Source organism: Hemicordylus capensis, chromosome 2 (assembly GCF_027244095.1).
Source record: "Hemicordylus capensis ecotype Gifberg chromosome 2, rHemCap1.1.pri, whole genome shotgun sequence".
NCBI classification, from domain to species: Eukaryota; Metazoa; Chordata; class Lepidosauria; order Squamata; family Cordylidae; genus Hemicordylus; species Hemicordylus capensis.
Window position 1 is genome coordinate 1,882,002 of NC_069658.1, and position 19,241 is coordinate 1,901,242.

The 19,241-nt window shown below is 54.1% G+C and overlaps 1 protein-coding gene across 8 annotated transcripts in view; it reads right to left on the reverse strand.

The window, feature by feature from the left end:
- CNTFR (ciliary neurotrophic factor receptor) overlaps positions 1-19,241 on the reverse strand; it is a 448,395-nt gene that overhangs the window by 55,627 nt on the left and 373,527 nt on the right. For all 8 annotated transcript variants that reach the window (XM_053301733.1, XM_053301734.1, XM_053301732.1 and 5 more), the window contains 2 exons: positions 3,206-3,323; positions 63-229 (listed from right to left, as the gene is read on the reverse strand). In XM_053301733.1, coding sequence (XP_053157708.1) covers positions 63-229; positions 3,206-3,323 — 285 coding nt within the window. The remainder of the gene's footprint in view (positions 1-62; positions 230-3,205; positions 3,324-19,241) is intronic.

The following is a 19,241-nucleotide window of genomic DNA, read 5'->3' on the forward strand; positions in this document are numbered from 1 at the left end:
GCGGTTGAGAACCAAAAAGGTGCACCTCTCGCCGAGAAGCGGGCACCTGCCACCGTATTTACCTATCGCGAATTCGTCAAAGGAGATGCTGGTGGCGCTGCTGCCCAAGGCGTTTGTGACGGTCAAAGTCACCTTGTACTTCTTGGTGGAGAAGAGGTGAAGGTACCGGATGTAACACCTGTTCTTGGGAGAGGCATCCTTCTCGCAGACTATTTCCTTGGAGTCGTGTCTAGAAAAACCAGAAGCGGGAAAGGAGTCATCAGCTGGGGAAAGCGTGGGGGGCTGCAAGGAGCCCAAAGTTCTGAGATGTGCTTACAGCTAGCGTGTCCCCCCCCCCAGCTGTCTGGAGAGAGGCAGAGTCACTTTCCTGCCCTGCACGCGGATTTCCCCCCAGGCTGGCGACTGCAGGGAGCAGAGGACTGGGCTGGCCGGGCTGGCGGCTCTGTGGTCTGAGCCAACAGGGCTCTTCTTGAGGGCCACAGAGCTTGATGCAAAGCGAAAGATACGGACCTGGGTGGATTCTGAGGGGGGCCAAAGCCGTGGAGGCACAGTGCAGTGGGCAGAGCCCAGTGGTGGCCAGTGAGGGCAGCATGTGTGGGGTGGGGAGAGAGGGACCTTTAAGAACTGATCACTGGCAGCACTACCACCAGCGCCTGCGAGCCGCCATGAGCAGTGGAGCCCTGCCTGGCACCCCGCACGGCAACTGCTGTGGCTCCGGAATTCACCCGGCCGCTTTCCAGACTGCCCGCTCAACAGCAAGAGGTAAAATGTTTCGGTGTTGGGCAGAGAGCATTGAAACAGTGGATAAATGCAGTTGTGCAAAGCCACCAGCAGGGGGAGCAGTCTTGAGAAAACGCCACAACGGGAAAATACAGCTATTTATTTGCACGGCACATGCAATGTGGCAATAAAATCCGAAAGAAGGCATTGGAAATGTGAAGGGCGCCTTGCTGACAGAGCAGGGACAACGATGTCAAAACACACACAGTTTGGGAAGCACACTTAACGGACACGTATTGAAACTGTGTCCGAGTGTCCAGTCTGGAAAGTGCCCTGGCCTCTGTGGTCAGCAACACCCCAGACTCCGCACATGCACAGAGGCCAGGTGAGCGCCAGAGCCACACCAGTTGCCATGCGGGATGCCAGGCAGGGCTCCACTGCTCACGGCAGCTTGCAAGTGCTGGCGGCAGCACTGCCCGTGACCACTTTTTTAAAGGCACCCACCGCTGCCGCCCAACCCCACCCCAGCACAGCCCCCACTGGCCGAGCCCATCTGCCTTGCATGCAGGTAGTGGCGGGCTCAGTCCCTGGCAGCGTCTCCAAGGAGGGCTGGGAAAGACCCCGCTCGACATTCCAGAGAGATGCTGCTGCCAGAACGGGACCCTGTGTGTTGCCAAGGGTCCCAGGCAGCGTTGAGAAGTCTGGCGGAAGCTCTCAGAGGGGTCCAGCACCTCCTTCCTCTACCGAATGTATAGTCAAGCGACTGGTCCTTCTGTCCAGTGTGGCCTTCGTCATCGCTTTAGCGGGGCATTTTTCACTGGTCTCGTACTCGATCTGCTTTTCCTGTCTATAGCTGGACAGCCAAAAGTCAACGTAACAAGACCGAGGCTGCTTCCAGAATATTTCTGGGTTTGTGTGTGTGTTCCTCAGTAGCGGAGGGAGCTCTGACTTCCCTTTCCGTTTCCTCTCTCGGCTCCACACTCATCGTTTGGATACCAAGCGGAGGCGGCGTCTGCCACGGCCCTCCTTTCCCCGCTCACTCTTTACAGGGAACCCAGGCAAGGCTAGGGCCAGCCCATTCTATTCCAGGGTTCCCTTCTGCTGTCCCACCTCATTTCCCCCCAGACCCGACGGGTGGCTGTTTCCAGCGCAGGCAGGCAAAGTGCTGCTGCTGTGGGTTCTTGGGGCTACTGTGCCTTCCCTTAGCAGCTTCCTCCTTCCCTGAAGTATCTAGACTTCTTGTTCCCTGCTGCTGTTCCCTGTGCATGGGTCGGTGGGTGAATTTTAATTGCTCATTTCCTTTCATTGTTTCCTTTCCTTTTGTAGTGAAACAGCCATAGGAAACAATACTAGGGCAGAAGCTGGAGGAAACGGTTGTACAAGAGACTTCATATGTGTGTGTGTATCTATATCTATCTCCCACCTTTAAAAACAAGGTAACTGGCTGACATACTGCGCTAGCTTGCTTATTTATTTATTTAGAATTTATATACCGCATAGTGTAAAAATCTCTAGGCGGTGTACAGAATTAAAAACATAAAATACAACACATTTAAAATTCATAAAAAGATAGAATCATAATAGATAAAAACACATTAATAACACATTAAATTTTTAAAAAATTGGGTCTCAGTTGAAAGCCTGGGAAAACAGGTATGTCTTCAGGGTCTTCCTAAATGCAAACAGAAATTTATCAAAAATTTCTTGAATTCTGCCTCCTCCAAAATCTCTGGGCGATGAACAATAACAATAGCAATGCTTTTAAAAAACAAATAATGGGCAAAAGACTGGCAAAAAAGGTAGGTTTTAAGAAGGATACGTTAGCCTACTAATGCTGCATTTGCACAAATTGCTTTACACAAGGACAGGCCCACTGGACATAAGGGGTTTACTCTTGTGTAACAGTTTGCGCAAATTGCACATAATGCAGAGTTTATGCAACTTTTTATACATAATGACGAGGCCTGCTCCTGCACAGTATGCCAGCCAGTCACTTGCAGAATAAGAATACAATGCAATGCAACGGGGAAATCAGCAAAAACCCAAACAATTAAAAACAAACCAGCGTCCAAACAGAATCTGAACACTGCATGAGGACTTTGGCTGAGGAGGGCTTACTTGTGAGAAATATTCTAGACGGGCCTTGGCCATGGGGATGGGCATGGCTGGAAAACACAGCTCTGGGCTTGGGAGAAGCTCTGCTTCCATTCTGCTTCGAGTTAACTTTGGAAGCAGCAGCTGGCTTATCCCCAGAGCAGGAGACAGAATCGGCACCTGCCAACGGTCCTTCTTCTTCCGCAAGATGCCCGGAGGCACCGAATCCTGCGCTCCTTTGCCTCCGGGCACCCACCTGGAGCCGTGATTCTGGCCTGCATGAGCGAGCCACCGAAACGTCCCTTGTTTGGGGGAAGCCTCCAACAAGGCTCCTGTGGGCCCCCGCCTGGGGCCGCCCCCACCTCCTGGCCGGCTGGCCAGCCCCACTTACGTCACAGTGATGTTAAAGGTGTCCGGGATGTGGGTTGGGCTGGGGAGGTGCCAGCTGCAGTAGAACCCGTTGGGGTAGTTATTGGACCGGCACATCAGCACGGGCTCCTTGGGAGGGGCTGTTGGGAAAGAGAAAGAGAGGAGAAGGTTCAAGGCTCCGCCTGCCGCACTCCCGCCTGCTTGGATTCCTGTGCGGTCAGCTGGGCCGGGCTGAACTGCCACCGCCTCCCGCAGGAGGGACCCAGGCTCTCTGGCAGGGAAGCCCCAGGACTCTCTCCAGGCGGCAATCCCCAGGGGCCCCTTTTGCCTGGCCCCCACAGCCGCTCTTAGCAGGCCAGATCAGCGCCGGCTGGCACACCCGTGTGCTTTAGACGCAGCTCTCCCCCTCTTCCCACGCCAGTGAGCAGTGTTCACAACGGAGAGATCCTCGAATTAGCACCACTGGGGGAACCCTGGGCAAGGCACTGGGGGTCTGGAAACCCCTCTCCTCTCGAGTGCAGACGGACAAGCCCCAACAAGCCCCTTGTCCCCCCCCTTGGAGAACAAAGAGATGCGGGGGGGGGGCTCCAGGGCAGGGCCAGTCCTGGCTTAGGCACCTGTCCCCCCCCATCCCTCCCCACCTAGCAGCTTGGCCTCCACATGCAGCAGAAGGAAGGAGGGCTCTAGCGGAGTGCACCATTCCAGGTGGCCAGTGGGGGCTGCCTTTGGTGGCTGCTCCCGACTACAGTGGTCCCTCGACTTACGAACTACTCAACATAAGTATTTTTCGAGTTACAAACGGCAGTTTTAGATCCGGTTTTAGATGCGGTTTTTTCGACTTACAAATTTTTAGATGGGGTTTCCTCGACTTACGAATTTTACATGCGGTTTCCTTGACTTGCCTGCCTGTTTACTGCCTGTTTATTCTTGAAAAGAAATGTTCCTGTGCAGTTTGCAAGCCTTACTGGGGGTCTGGGTCTTTTTTCTAGGCTCCGGAACGCATTAATCCGTTCCCAATGCATTCCTATGGGAAACCGCTTTTCGACTTACGAACTTTTCGACTTACAAATGTGCATTCGGAACGGATTAATTTCGTAAGTAGAGGGACCACTGTATGTGCTTCCTGCCGTGCAGGGTGAAGTCCAAGCCAACAGGCTGCAGAAGGCAGAGCTTGGGTGCGGCTTGCTTTTTACCAACTCGAAGGACGTTGCCTTTTATGCAGGATATGGTTGATGTATGCATGTCTTTATTTGTAAGTGGCATGTCCTGCCTGCCTCCTCCCGCCTCAGGATCCTGGCACCACATCCTGCTGCTGCGACCCAGCTTCTTCCACACAGACGTTTAGACGGGGAGGCAAAAGGGCAGGACGTCATCAGTGGCCTCTTACGGCCCTGAGGATCTGGGACTGTCTCAGGAGATGGATCACGTCTGTGCAAGGGTTTCATCCACCCACCCTCCCACCCAGAGACCGCCCCCCAGGCACCGGATTGGGCTGCCTGCGAGGAATCCTGTGAGCTGACTCTTTTCTGATCCATAGATTAAATCGACATATCTTTACATCTGAGCAAAAACAACAGAAAGAAGCCTGTGCGCTCTTAGACAGTGGGCAAGCATGATCCCCATTCTCTTTCAATTGTGGGGAGGGGGGTGTTCTCAAAGTGGAGCATGTCACCTTTGGTTTTTACAAGTAGTTGTATTACAAATGCACACACACACACACACACACACACACACACCCCACCTGCTGACTGATTCATGAGGGCATCTTTTCAACTGCTTAACATGTTTCTCCTCTCCGAACTCTGGGGTAGCCAACCTGAGGCTCTGCAGCTGTTGTTTACATTACAGGGCAGCTGCGGATGATGGGAGTTGTAGTCCAGAAGCAGCTGAAGTGCCTCGGGCTGGCCGTCCCAGACTGAACTGGTCCGTCAGCGAATGCTGCAGCAGTCCCCCCACGACCCCCACAGGCCTCGCGGAAATGTACTTCCTGACAAATGAGAGCCCTGGAATTTGCCCCGAGAACAGTCCAAGTCTTCCTTTCACACACTGGCAAGTCTCTCAGGACGCCTTAATCCACCCAGAAAGCTGATTCCGAAACTCTGGAAGCATATGACTGCCTCTGAACACGGAGGTTCCACTTAGTGAGCCCTCTTTCAAAGCCATCTCAGTCCAAAGCCATCGCCACGTCGAAACAGCAGCGAGGAGTTCTGCCAGTTCACAGCCTGCTGCGTGAAGCAGGGCTTCCTCGGGCTGGGTCTGAATCTCCTGCCCAGCAGGCCGACCGGATGACCCTGGAGCTGCAGTGTTGGGAGGACGGGAGATTTTGTTCAGCCTCTCCTTTCTCCTCGCTTGGGCTGCCTTATGCAACACAGGAGGCTGAACGGCCTCCAGTAATTGCAAGCCTACATCAAGCCCCAGAGCCATCCTGTCAGTCCCCTGCAGCGCTTGTCACCGGAGGACCGCCCAGCCCCACGCCTTCCCTTGGGTTGAGCAAGAGGAGTTTTCATCTCAGTGCAAAGTGGGACCAGCCAAGACAGCCCCAAGGATCGCGGGCCGGCCACCACAGCCCGGAGGGGCTCGCTCTTCGAGGCCTCTCCAAAGAGGTCCCCCTTCCCTTCCCTTCGGCCGGCCTCTTCTCTCCTCAGGAGACAGACTTCAGCTTTGGAAGCCTAGAGCCAGGTTTTCCCTGCGTAGGCTGGAACAGCTCAAATGCATCTGAAAGCAGCTGAGCTCCCCTCACCCAGCCACGGTGTCAGCAGCCGTGCCATCAGGATCCCAGGAGGGTTGGAGGCCGTCTCACGAGCAAAGAGGGCGAGTGAGGTGTCTCCATCCCCCCTCCCTGCAATTTCCCCTTGAGAGCATACGAGAGCCCGGCTGTATCTGGCGGCATGATGGGCCCATCTAGTCCAAGTCTTTTGGCCAGTGTGGCTGAGGGTGATGGGAGCTGTAGGTATGTCTGAGTGTGGTTTTAACCTGGCTTTTAACTTGTTTGATCCATTTGGTTAATTTTGTTACTTTTATGGTGTCTTGTATCCATTTTATTCTTGTGAGCCACCCCGAGCAGTAGTGCACTTGAGGGGCGGGATATCTGGGGGTCCAGGGTGAGGAGCCCTCAATCTAGCCCAGGGATCCTCACCGTTGGGCCCCCAGATGTTAGTGGACTTCAGCTCCCATAATCCCAAGCCCCACTGGCCTTTGGTTGAGGATTATGGGAGTCCAATAACATCTGGGGGCCCAACGGTGAGGATCCCTGATCTAGCCCATCAGTTTCCTGCTTCCAGCAGCAACCAGCCTGACACCCCCAGGAAACCCACAAGGGCGCTTTCTGGATTATCTGCTCAACAGTAGCAAAAGGCCTCTGTGCCGGCAAATCGCATTTGAAATGTAAACAGCAGGGGGAGCAGAGTCTCGCAGAAACCAACACCCCCCCCCAACAGCAACCTTTTTATGCCAGATATACAACGTCCTAGCTCTATAGTGGAGTGATTAAATTCGAGACAAGGCATCGGCAATGTGAACAGCACCCTGCTGTCCGTGTAGGGACTGCAGTGTCACAGCACAGGAGGTGTGGAAGCACACTTCCGAGATCCACTGTGACCCCGTTGCAGGGTCTAATCTAAATCATGTCCAGCAGCACATGAACGCAAAAGGCCCCCCTCCCGCTCACCCCCCGCAGCTGGCATGCAAAGGCCAGCTCCAAGGCACGAACCCCACTGCCCACTGAGATCATCAGGAGAGGTCCGTCTGCATTTGCCACCGGCTCGTCTGGTGGCCACTCAGGGATGGGCCTTCTCTGCTGCTGCCAAATGCTTTGGAAGGCTTTGGAATGCGCTCCCTGCTGAAATAAGAGCCTCCCCATCTCTGACAACTTTTAAAAAGTCTTTAAAGACGCATCTGTTCACCCAGGCTTTTAAGTGATACTGTTTTGATTGTTTTAATGTTGTTTTTAGAATATTGTTTTTAAAATTTTAAATTGTTGTGTTTTAATTTTTTTTAAACTAATGCTTTACTGTTGTTTTTATCTTGTTGTAAACTGCCCAGAGACGTACGTTTTGGGCGGTATGAAAATATGTCAAAAAAATAAATGAATGAATATTGAAGGGAATATGGGGACGCAATGCAAGAAAGCAGTGCGGACGCACAGAGGACTCTCTGAACTGCTGAGAAGCAAAAAGGATGCTGCCGATCACCCAGGAGGAGTACAAAAGGGTGGTCCAAACCTGTCGGGATGGTGTCAGGAAGGCTGAGCCTCAGAATGAGCAGAGACTTACAAGGGATGCCAGAAGCAACAAAAGGGATTTATGGATACGTCTGGAACAAGAGGAAGGTCAAGGAAGCCTCGAGAGGCCTTTTGCTCGGAGGACAATATTAATGGGTGACAAAGAGAAACCAGAGCTGCTAAGGGCCTCTTTTGCAGCTGTCTTCTTCCACAAGGCAAATGTGGCCCAGCTGAGCAACAGGTCCGCAAAAGCAGAGAGGAGGGGAATGCACCTCATGAGAGGTAAAGGGATGGTAAGAGAATACCTGGCTACCTTAAATGCATGGAAGTCTCCAGGCCCAGAGGGGTTTCATTCCCAGGTACCAATGTGCAGGTGTGATCTCAGAACCCCTGTCGGTATCTCTGAAAACTCCTGGAGAATAGGTGAAGAAGTGCCAGAAGACTGGAAATGAGCAAATGTGGTCCCCATCTTAGGAACACAGGAAGCTGCCATATACTGAGTCAGACCCTGGGTCCATCTAGCTCAGCATTGTCTTCACAGACTGGCAGCACCTTCTCCAAGGTTGCAGGCAGGAATCTCTCTCAGCCCTATACGTACTGTATGCTTTGGTAGTTTGTTGGTTCAATTTAAAAAATCTTGTCCTATTAAAAATAAATAAATCTTGTCCTATTTTGGAGATGCTGCCAGGGAGGGAACTTGGGCTCCATCCCCTGAGGGGAATATCTTACAGTGCTCACACTTCTAGTCTCCCATTCAAGTGCAACCTGGGCAGACCTTGCTTAGCTAAGGGGACAAGTCATGCTTGCTACCACAAGACCAGCTCTTTATCTTATCTTCAAGCTGGGAAACTACAGACATGTCAGTTTGATGTCAATACCTGGCAAGATAGATTCATTCATTCATTCATTCCCTACCCCTCCAGTACACTACTGCTTGGGGTGGCACCAACATATAATAGATTATTAAGCATTCTGTCTGTGAGCATTTACTTAGAAAAGGAATTGGCAATTAGCAGGAGGTAGTATGGATCTGTTTAGAACAAATCATTCCAGACAAATTCATTTCCTTTTTTGATTGAGATACTAGTTCTGTAGACCATAGGAATGCTGTGGACACAACAAGTGGGACTTGATTTTAGCAAAGGATTTGACCAAGTCTTGCGTTACATCTTTGTTGATTAGATTATAAAATGTGGGCTAGACTATGCTACTGTTAGGTGGATTTACAGCTGGATGAACAAAGGCACCCGACTCATGAATAGCTCCATGTCAATATGGAGGGAGGGATCCAGTGCAGTACCACGAGTCTCCACCCTGAGTCCTGTGCTGGCTAACATGATCATAAATGACTTGGAGGAGGGAGCGAAAGGGACGCTTATCAAATCTGTAGATGACCCAAAGCTGGAGGGTGGGGCAGGGCGCATAGCTAGCACCATAAAAGAGAGAATAAAGATTTTATTTGCTCTGGGCAGACTTGAACATTGGGTCAAAACCGATAAGATAAAATCTGACAGAGGCAAACGTCCTGCATAAGAAAAATGAAATGCTGTAGCACCTGTGAAAGGGACCTGGGTGCCTTAGTAGGCAAGACCTTGACCGTGAGCCAGCAGTGTGATGCAGCTGCTAAAAAAGCCAATGCCATCTTAGGCTGCGTTAGCAGAAGCATAGTGTCCAGATGATGAGAAATAATGGTTCCACTTTATTCTGTACTGGTCAGAGCTCACTTTTGAGCTCAAGTTTTGGCCTCACATTTTAGGAAGGAAGTTGATTATCTGGAACGGGTTCAGAGGAGGGCAACAAAAATGGTGAGGGGTCTGGAAACCCAAGTCCTTTGAAGAGTGCTTGAGGGAGGTGGATATATTTAGTGTGAAGAAGACGAAGGGGGGGATACGAGAGCCATCTTCAAACACCTGAAGGGCTGTCACTCAGGAGAAGGAGGCGTGGACTTGTTCTCTGTTACTCAAGAGGGCAGCACTGGAACCAAGGGGCAGAGATTTCAAGGAAGCAGCTTCAGGCTGGACATTAGGAGGAATCTCCTCCATGTGAGAGCTATTCGAGGGTGAAACAGTCTACCTTGCACAGGAATGGGCTCTCTTTCTCCCTCATTCTGCAGGGATGCTCTAGCAGTCTCTTTCCCCACTGAGCAGGAACACCTCCAAGCTTCCTTCCTAATTCTTTGATTCTAATTTTCTAGAATCTAACTATTGCTAACTATTCCTTAAGGTGTTCATCAGTTTTATGGTCCAATCTATGCAATCGGATGGTCAACAAAGAGTAATATTAGGAATGGATCGCCCTGTCTTTTCTCAGCGGCCAATGCAAAAGAAAAGTCTCTGCCCGGAAGTGCCGGTTATCTGCAGTTCTTTACACTACGTTCCCAGGAGACAGTCTAATTGAACTCAACAGGATTAACTGCTGAGTAGACATGCACAGGTTTGCTATGCCGGTCTTTTTATTTCACGCCACACCCTCTGAAGTCCTTGCTTTGCAGGGAAGGTGCTCTGACAATGGCCTAGTCTGCAAATTCAGCAGAATGATGGGGCATGTGGACTCTTGAGATGATAGAAGAGAGTCCAACCACGCAGACGGTAGACATGGAATGCTCTTTTTGAAGGTTTTCCACGGGGAAAACTCAACAGAAGAAAAAACCTGCATGGAAGGAGAAAAGGCTATAGCCCAGACTGGACTGTTCCCTACTGTGCTAGATTTCTACAAGCAGGGAGGGCTTTTCTTGTTTTCTTTTGTAGCCTCACATCAACAGTATTCCCCAAACCTATCTATTTCCGGGTCTGAGCTGTGTGTAGTCTGCCTGAACACAGAATTCAGTATGAGGCGAATAATTCAGGAGCCTAAAAACTGTGACTTGTGTTGATAAGCAAGTAAGAAAGCCCCGAGCTCATACACAGCACAGGCCCATTCAAGCTGAACCCTGCCGCTTGAATGGTGAAGAAAGGGAACGATGCTCCAAGCATACTCATCCACAACAAGGGATGGGGATGGCATGAGGTCCTGGGCTCACGTGCGGCATCCCAGACACTTGCAAGGCAAGAGATAAACCCTTGCCCGCGGGGGAAGGTTTGCAGAACCCCCCCCCCGGGGCCTGGTGCTCAGCACCCCCAGTTGGAGAGCACGCTGAGAAGCAACGAGCTCAGTCTGCAGCCGCCTGTACGTGTGTTTCTGGCAAGAAGAGTTAAAAATAACTGGCAGCCCTGTGATTGAAGGCAGCCCCTTGGACATGACAGCTGCAAACTCTAAACAAGCCTCTGAGTCTGTTTCATTCTGTTATGGAGACTGACACAGATGTTAAATTCCTTAAAAAGACTCCAGGTCCTTTAATTAATTTAAAGCCCCAAACTAATGAATGGATTTACTTGCAAATTCCCAGAAAATCCATTCTGCATGCAAGGACTAAGTGCCTCGATGTTTGGGGAGGAGCAGACAGCCGGTGGCACGTGACCAAGTGGCGGAATTGAGTGCCTGATAAAACTTGGCGCTATTGACGGATCCGAGACTGCTGCCTCCACAGAAATCCGAACCGGGATCATTTAGCAGAGCCTTCAGATTCCTGGCAAGCGAGTCGCGAGGGCTGCTCTGCTTATGAGCGAGCCAATTAGCACTCCCTGGAAGGACGTCAGGGCAGAGGAAGGTGACCGGTCCAGGCGCGCTTTTAGGAAATCATAAATGTTGTGTTTTTTTCTTGCCTTCAGTAAGCAGAGGCTGTCATGTTTGTCTTAAAGCATCAGAGAGATGAAGGATGATGCCTTTCACCAAACCAAGGTCTGATGAAGAGTTATGTGAAAGTCAAAAGCCTGCATATTCGGTATTCGCTTATGTTTTCTGGATCTCTTTTTACATTATTGACGGTGAGATCAATCACGACTCTCTGCCTGCTTCTGGCTATAAGGGAGAGGAACATAGGAGGCTGCCACATACTGAGTCAGACCATTGGTCTATCTAGCTCAGGATTGTCTTCACAGACTGGCAGTGGCGGCTTCTCCAAGTTTGCAGGCAGGGATCTCTCTCAGCCCCCTCTTGGAGATGCTGCCAGGGAGGGAACCTGGAACCTAGATGCTCTTCCCAGAGCGGCTCCACCCCCTGAGGGGACTATCTTTCAGTGCTCCCATTCATCTGCAACCAGGGTGGACCCTGCTTAGCGAAGGGGACAAGGCATGCTTGCTACCCCAAGACCAAAGTGCCTCAAAGCACAAGAGATTTCGGGATAAGGTTATGCGCCTTACAGGGCTGCTGCTGCTCTGCAGAGTGACCAAGGCTGCCACCTGCAATGTGCTTACCAGGGAGCAAGCACCACTGAACACAGCGGAACTTACTTCTGAGTAAATGTGAACAGAATTGCGCCACAAGTTCAATTTCGGCTGTGAGATAACTCAGTGCAAAGGTTTTGCAACAGGCAGAATACGGAGGAGGAGGAGGGAGGAGGAGGAGGAGGAGGGGCAGGAGGTGCCCAGCTCAGACTGTGTGTGTGTGTGTGTGTGGGAGTGAGAGAGAGAGAGAGAGAGAGAGAGAGAGAGGGTGGGTGGGTTGTGTTGGGTGGGGGGTGGGAGCCTGTTGCTCATCTGGCTCCCTGCTCTGGTATGAGAGGAGCATCTCCGCTAATGGCTATTTCAGCCTTCAGACAGCAGACGAAGGCCAGAGTCTGGATAATGAGTCTGATGGATAGATTATTCAAACAGGCCTGCAGCAGACACAGAGAGAAAATATATATATATATATATATAGAGAGAGAGAGAGAGAGAGAGAGAGCGCTATATCTACTGTGGAGACAACTGCAAGGCCAGGAGGAGGAGCCTCCTCCCTCCCACCCCCCTCCTGCTGCAGGTGCCCGAAGACACCTTCACTGGGGGCCGGGGATGCAGGGCAGCTGGTCCATCAACTCAAGGGGGTGGGGGGGCAGGGGGGCCCCCCTGGGCCCACGCACCTCCCCCCGCCTGCTTCCTGCCCTGGTGCCCAAGGAGAGGAGCCCTGCCGGCTTCTGAGGTCAGGCTTGTGTCTCGCCAACACCACCCGACGGCAGCCCCTCACAGGGGGCTCCGCTCTCCACGTGCAAGGAGGAGGCGGAGGAGGAGGAGCAGAGCCTCCTGGCCAGAGCAGCGGCCCACCTGCCGGCCAGCAGTACAAGCCACAAGCAGAACCGGATGGCCGCCGACAGCGGAGGGGGCAGAGCCTGCTGGGAGAAGCAGCCCACGGCCGACAGCAAGCCTGAGCTTCGGCCCCTGGCAGCCCCACTGCCAAGGAGGGGTGGCGGCTCCACTCTCCCTTTCCCTGGGCAGCGGGGTGTGTGCGTGCGTGTGTGTGTGCGTGCGCCGCCTTTCCCCTCTCCCTCTTGGCAGCCCAGGCCCTGTCCTTCTCCCTCAGCCATGTGAGCTGCAGCCCTTCCAGGACTCAGGCCACCTTGGAGCCACCCAGACCCTCTTTGTGGTGCCCTTTTGTGGTGCCCTGCTCTGCAACGCCCTCAAGGTTGCTGACGTTATGATGATGATTAAGTGAACGGCAATTGGGATAAATGATTGATAATGGCGAACACGCAGAGGCACGGCCAAGTGCTCCTGAAAATGGAGAGGGGAGAGACGCAAGCCCAGGCCGAGGCCCACCGGTTGCCTCGAAACCTCAGGTGCAAAAGCAGCAGCAGCAGCAGCAGCGGGGCTCAGCGCTGAATTGGTCAGGAGGGGGGCCGTGCCAGAGGGGCACTTAACGTTGCAAGCTGCTTTCAGGCACTCAGCGAGATGTGAAAGGCACTCTGTACATGCTCAAATCACTCTCTTGTGTATCAAAACGTCACAGATTTTAAGGGCACTGAGAGCTCAGCCCAGGTGCCACCCCTGGAGAGCCCAAATGCGACAAGCCTCAGCTGCCCAGCATCTCTGGCTCCAGAGCAGCTCTCCAGCTGAATACCTCTCCTGCCGCCCCACGTGCCCCTGGGCAAAGGCATCCCCTGCTGGGGCCAGGCATAGGCGGCATGCTGCCACAGCTTCCTTTCCATGAGTTCCCGCAGAGCCCAGCTGGAAGAAGCTGCCCTGCTCTGGCTCCCGTCTGCTGGGCCTGAGTCCTAGGACCGCCTCATCACCGCAGCTCTTTAATTAGCACATCTGAAGATGCTTTAATCTCCTTGCGTGTGGCTAATTAGACCTGGCTATCAGCCATCTTTGTTCCTTCTGACCCCGGGAGGGCTGGCTGGCTGGCGGAGCAGAACACCCGCGGGAGGCACGCTCAGGCTCGCTTTTGCTCCTCCACTCTGAAGTGGAGGCTCCCAGACTCCTCCGCAGTTTGCTTTGCTGGGCAGCCAGGAAGTTTTTCGCGCGGGGCTTTGGGAGCCCTTTCACTTGCATCTCCTCACATGTTGGCCAGATTTACCCGGAAGTCCCTGCGAGTTATTGGAGAGCCGTTCACACACATTTCGAGTTTTTCACATTGCATTAGAGTGTAGCCCAAATTATTAAAAAACCACTATTTGCATCAGTTTTTGGGGGGACAACTTCGAGTTCACAGTAAAGCCTCCCAGTAAACTTGTGGTAAAGCCTGTGTGTGTGCAAGCCCCAGGAGCAAAGGGCCCAACACAGCAGAGATGTTGTTCAGCAGCATTTGGGCCCCAAAGTACCGCCCCCCCCCAACACACCTCCACAGGGCAGCCGGGTGCTTCCTTTGTGTGCAACCCCCCCCCACCACTTGGCCTGCCAAGAGGCAGCATTTACAGAATGAGCACCCAAACAGGCTTTTTATTGGGGAGGTTTAATAGTGCAATTGAACTGTGAGTTGCTATTTGAACAGTGATCTGGGGGACCATTGGAGTAATTTATGATGGGGGGGGTGTTTATCAGATTGATAACTACGCCAGAGACGCAGGCATGTTCACAAACCCTGGGAATGCTTTAGGCATCCCATCCCTCCCTCCTTTAGAGCAGAGATGTCAAACTGTGGCCCTTCTGCAGATGTTAGGCCTACAACTCCCATCATCCCTGGCTATTGGCCACTGTGGCTGGGGATTATGGGAGTTGTAGTCCAAAAACAGCTGGAGGGCCACAGTTTGACATCCCTGCTTTAGAGGATCGCCACTGGGTGTGCCAACAGAGTCTCAGAGGTTTCCTGTTCCTGCTACTGTCCGATATTCAACAGGAGGCCAGTGGCTAAGCATGGGCATGTGGAGAGCAGGTTTGGACCTGGACATTCACCAAGTGTCCCCACAGGGACCCATGTGAGACAGCATTACATGAATGGAATCAATCAAAAGCTGGGAACTTCTGTACTGCTTTCTGAGTGTGCAAAGCGCGTCACTCAGGGTCTTATCTTGACGGAGTCCATACAGCTCTAAGGTAATTAGGGATGTTCACCCGCCTACTGCAGCTGGGCTCCGAGGGAGCAGTTTGCCCCCAGTCACCTATGGCAGAGGCAAGATTCAAACTGGGGAAGCCCCATTCAGAGCTCCGTCTCATAAGGCGAGAGGCCTTCACCTTTGGGCCCCATAAGTTGTTGGAATGCAACTCCCAACATCCCCAGCCACTACGGCCAAAGATCACGGGGGCCGAGGACAATGGGAGTTGTAGTCCAACAACATCTGGAGATCCACGGTGGGGAACCTCTGCTGCCGTAAGCCACTGTGCTGCACCAGCTCTTACGTGCGCCTCGCATCGGTGATGAGAAGCCATCTGCGACCCGAGCCCTTGTCCAAAGGGGCGGAGTGCCGGTCTTGCAGCATGAATTGGCCCCTTTCTTAGGCATGGCAGGCTTTTGTTTGCATTTGGATGAGTGACTCCGTGTGAGTGCACTGCAGACCATTGCAAGATCTTCCCCTTAGGGGACGAGGCATTCGCTCAAGAGCAGAGTGTCTGGTGGTCTGCAGGCAGAAGGCCCAGGTGCAGCCCCTGGCAGCAGCAGCATCTCCAGGTGGGTCTGGGAGAGACCCCCCCCACCCGAGACACGGCCCGTCACTGCAGAGAACACGGAGCGAGACGCCCCCCAACGGTCCGGCTGGGTCTCAGGCCGCTTCCTCGGTCCGTTGCTCCGTACAAAAGCCAAAGGCTTGGCTCCCCTTGTGGAAGCGGCTCAGACTCCAGCCCGGCCGGCCACAAGGGCCAAAGGCTGCCCTCCAAACGGGCCGCCTCTTCCTCGAGCACTTTAAAGCACTGCTGCGCTCTCTTCCTCACCCACTCTAAATCCTGCTCTCCAAAGTAGCTGACCAACAGAGACAAGAATAAAACAGCTATAAAGCTAAAAGCCCTGACCAATTACAAACAGAAACAGCAACTACAGCACTTTGGGCCGGATCTCTGGATTGCAATGGGCACCGCACTGAAGCGGAGATGTTAACTCGGGGCTCTGACGTGTCAGTCCAAGACGTGGGCCCATTGTGCCACGTGGGCCCTATACTGGGGTGAGCATCCCCTTCCGTCTGAGGAGACCTCATCCTCCCTAGCCACTTCCGCAGTCCTTTGCTCCCCTGGCATCTTGTGGCAGGGAGTCTCACCCATTCTGATTACAGACAGTCATGGGTGCAACCCTCATTGGGGCACAAACCTTTTTGCTTTCCACTGTGTGTGTGTGTGTGTGGGGGGGGGAGTTTTGCTAGAGAAGTCAGAAATCAGCTCCAAGTTTTAAAGGCTAGACCCTCGAAGCCGCCTCCATCTACACCCTGCAGACGTTCGGAAGCGTGTGTGAGTCTCTGCATTAGCGCAAACACCTTTGCGACATCTGCTAAGACTTTGCTGGAGTCAGTGGAGGGGCTGGGAGAAGCCTGTGGATGGAACCTCCTCTGGGCCCAATATCAGGTGGTGTTTTTGGCAAAGGATGCTCCGCTCCAAGGCAATAACCTTCGGTTGCTCTTCCATCCCGAGAGAGCCCCGTGCCTGGGTGATATATGGACAGCAGGAGGAGGAGGGAAAATCCGCCCCCCACACACCCTAACCCAAGCACAAGTCTGCAGCGTCCCCCTCCTGCCGCCTGGGGCTCGGTTTCAGAGGAAGGGGGGGCAGTGTGCTTGGAGGGAGGGGGCTGCTTCCTTCTGCCCTGTGGAGGCAGCAAAAAGCCCCAGACAGATGAAAGCCCTGCCTCCACACCGGAAAGGTGGCCGGTGCCCCCCCCCCGCCCAGCACTCTTCTGGCATCATCAGCTGGGCAGGGGCAGAGGGGGCTCATGGGAATCAGCCTTTGGCCACCTCTAAGAGAGACTCAGGAAAGCCCCGGGTTGTGCCTGAACAGGATCCGGCCCGGCAGCAGGCTGTGTCTAACTCCTGCTTGCTCTCATGGGGCACCTGCAGAAGAAAAGAGACCAACCTTCTGCCCCAAGGTAGCCTGGGGCATCCAGATGTCCTGCCAGAGGCAAAGGTGGGGTGGGGAACACAGTCCAGCCAGCTGGCACATTTTGGTACCCCAGCAGGGGGAGGAGGAGGAGGAGGCCCCGTGGCAGGGTTGGTCTCCCTCCCTCCCGAGCCTCTAGGAACATCAGAAGCTGCCATATACTGAGTCAGACCCTTGGTCTATCTAGCTCAGTATGGTCTACCCAGACTGGCAGTGGCTTCTCCAAGGTTGCAGGCAGGAATCTCTCCCAGCCCTATCTTGGAGATGCTGCCAGGGAGGGAATATTGGAACCTGGGTGCTCTTCCCAGAGCAGCTCCATCCCCTGAGGGGAATCTCTTACAGTGCTCACACGTTTAGTCTCCCATTCAAATGCAACCAGGGCGGACCCTGCTTAGCTAAGGGGACAAGTCATGCTTGCTACCACCAGACCCGCTCTCCTCTCCTCTAGCACTGCCAAGGGAACAGGAAGGCTCCGGCTTACTCTGGCATCCAGAACATCAGCCCCAGGAAAACTGGCCTGGCATGCTTTTGTGTGGTTAGCACCAGAAACCAGCAATTGGCACTTTTCACTGGCGTGGAGAGAACTGCTCCCCCTCACTGGCATCTGCTGGCAGGGTAGGGCGATGGGCCAGCTGGACAGCCCCTCTGCTCCCTCCGCCTTCCTGCCCACCCGAGAGCCCCCCCCCTTTCCTCGCCCCCCCCTGCTGGCCTTCACCAGTTCCGAGTCTTGCATTGGAAAGGGGAGATCAATAAGGGGGATCTTAATGCTGTTTCTGGAGACCTGCCAGGCTACTAAGCAGGGCGGGAGGGAAGGAGGGAGGGGAGAGGAAGATGGAAGGGGCTCCCTGCTCGGAAGCCCCGGCGGCTGTGGCTGGCGGCTGCCTCCCCTCACCCAGCCCCGAGCAGCTGACCCAACAGCACGCCGGGCCCCACTGACAGCAGCAGCTGTGCAGGAACATGGAAACCGAGGTGCTACAGGGGGAGGCCACTGGCGGAGGGCCCTTCCACCCCAGTCCCTGGCAGGCGGGGGCCGGCTGGGGCTAGGGCAGGGCAGGCTCGCTGTGGGCCGAGCAAAGGGACGCTCTTGGCAGGGGCCAGGTCTGAGCAGCAGGGCACTGGAAGAGGGCGGGATGGCCCAACCGAGCAAGAGCAGTGGAAGCGCGCTCGGCCTCCCTTCCAGCTGGCGGCTCTGCAGTGGCCGGCCCGTCCAGAGAGAGGCAGCACCAGCAGCTTCTTGAAGGTGTCCAGGAAAAGGCTGGCCTGCTGGAGATGGACGTTTCAGGGTGGCCTGCCCCAGGGAAGGAGTTGCTGCACAAATTCCCAGGGGTCTCCCCCCCGCCCATTGATCCATAATGGCAGAGTGCTCCTTTTGCCAGGAAAGGCTTTCTAACAGCAGGGCTTCTCTTGAGCCCCGCCCCCTCCTGCTGCACCCACCCAACACAGTTTGGGCCACAATGCCTGTGGGGCGGGTGCCATTGCACCAGGGGGAATCCAGGCCACAGCTCACTAGAGCTAGAAGCTGCTAACTGAGCTCTGGAACATCACTGGCCCAGCCCTAGAAAATATGAAGATAATAATCCTGAAAAGGAAAAAGTGCTTCGGCACACTTGCAGGGTACAGTTTAGAATACCTTTCTCTCCAAAGCACCTGCGATTAGGCAACAGGACTGCCAGGTCAGTAAACCAGCAGTTCCCAATCTTGGGGCCCCAGATGTTGCTGGACTACAGTTCCCATCATCCTCAGCCACAGTGACCTTTGGCCCAAGGTGGACCCCTGCAGTGGACAATGAGGTCAGCTTGAACTCTGCCCCTTCCATCGTATTAACTCTAAAGCACGGTGGAGCAGGTCAACTCTGGCTTGGCGGCGGCACGGATGGGGCATGAGGTCCGGGCGAGGCCCTGGCTCTGCACAGCCCCATCCCAGAGGACAGGCTGCCTCAGCGCCAGCCGTACAGGGGCTGCTTCTGCTCCCAGCCGGTCACGACACGCAGGCAATGGGGACTTTCTGAGTCCTCCTGACAGGTCACCAGATAACGGGCATGGAAATGGCAGCCTCCATCTACCGAGAGCGCAGTTTGGGGTCCTTGAAGCTGACGAGTTGCCAGCTTCCTGGATGGACTGAGAGTCCAGATGAATGGCCCTGGGATGGCCAAGCAAGACCAGCCTTGCTCAGCTGGGGCGGGGCGGCGTGGGGCCCCCTTTCATCTCTTCAAGCCCACTGATGAACAGGGCCCTCTGGAGTGGGTCAAGCAGCCATCCTCCCTGGAGGGAGGGACTCAAGAGACCATGCAGCCTCAGAGAACACAAAGAAGGCTCGCCTAGAAGCCCGGACGGGTTCACCTCGGATGTCGACATATCCCAGGAGCAAACAGGAGACTGTCGGAAGAGCAGAGGCTGCTGACTCCCATCTTCCATCCCCCGGCGAGAACAAGGGTGACATTTCTGGTGTGAAGAGCCCAACAACTTGCTGAGATATCGTGGCCGGTGAATGACCCTAAGATGGCCAGCCATCGGGCGTGCTTGGCAACCCTAGGA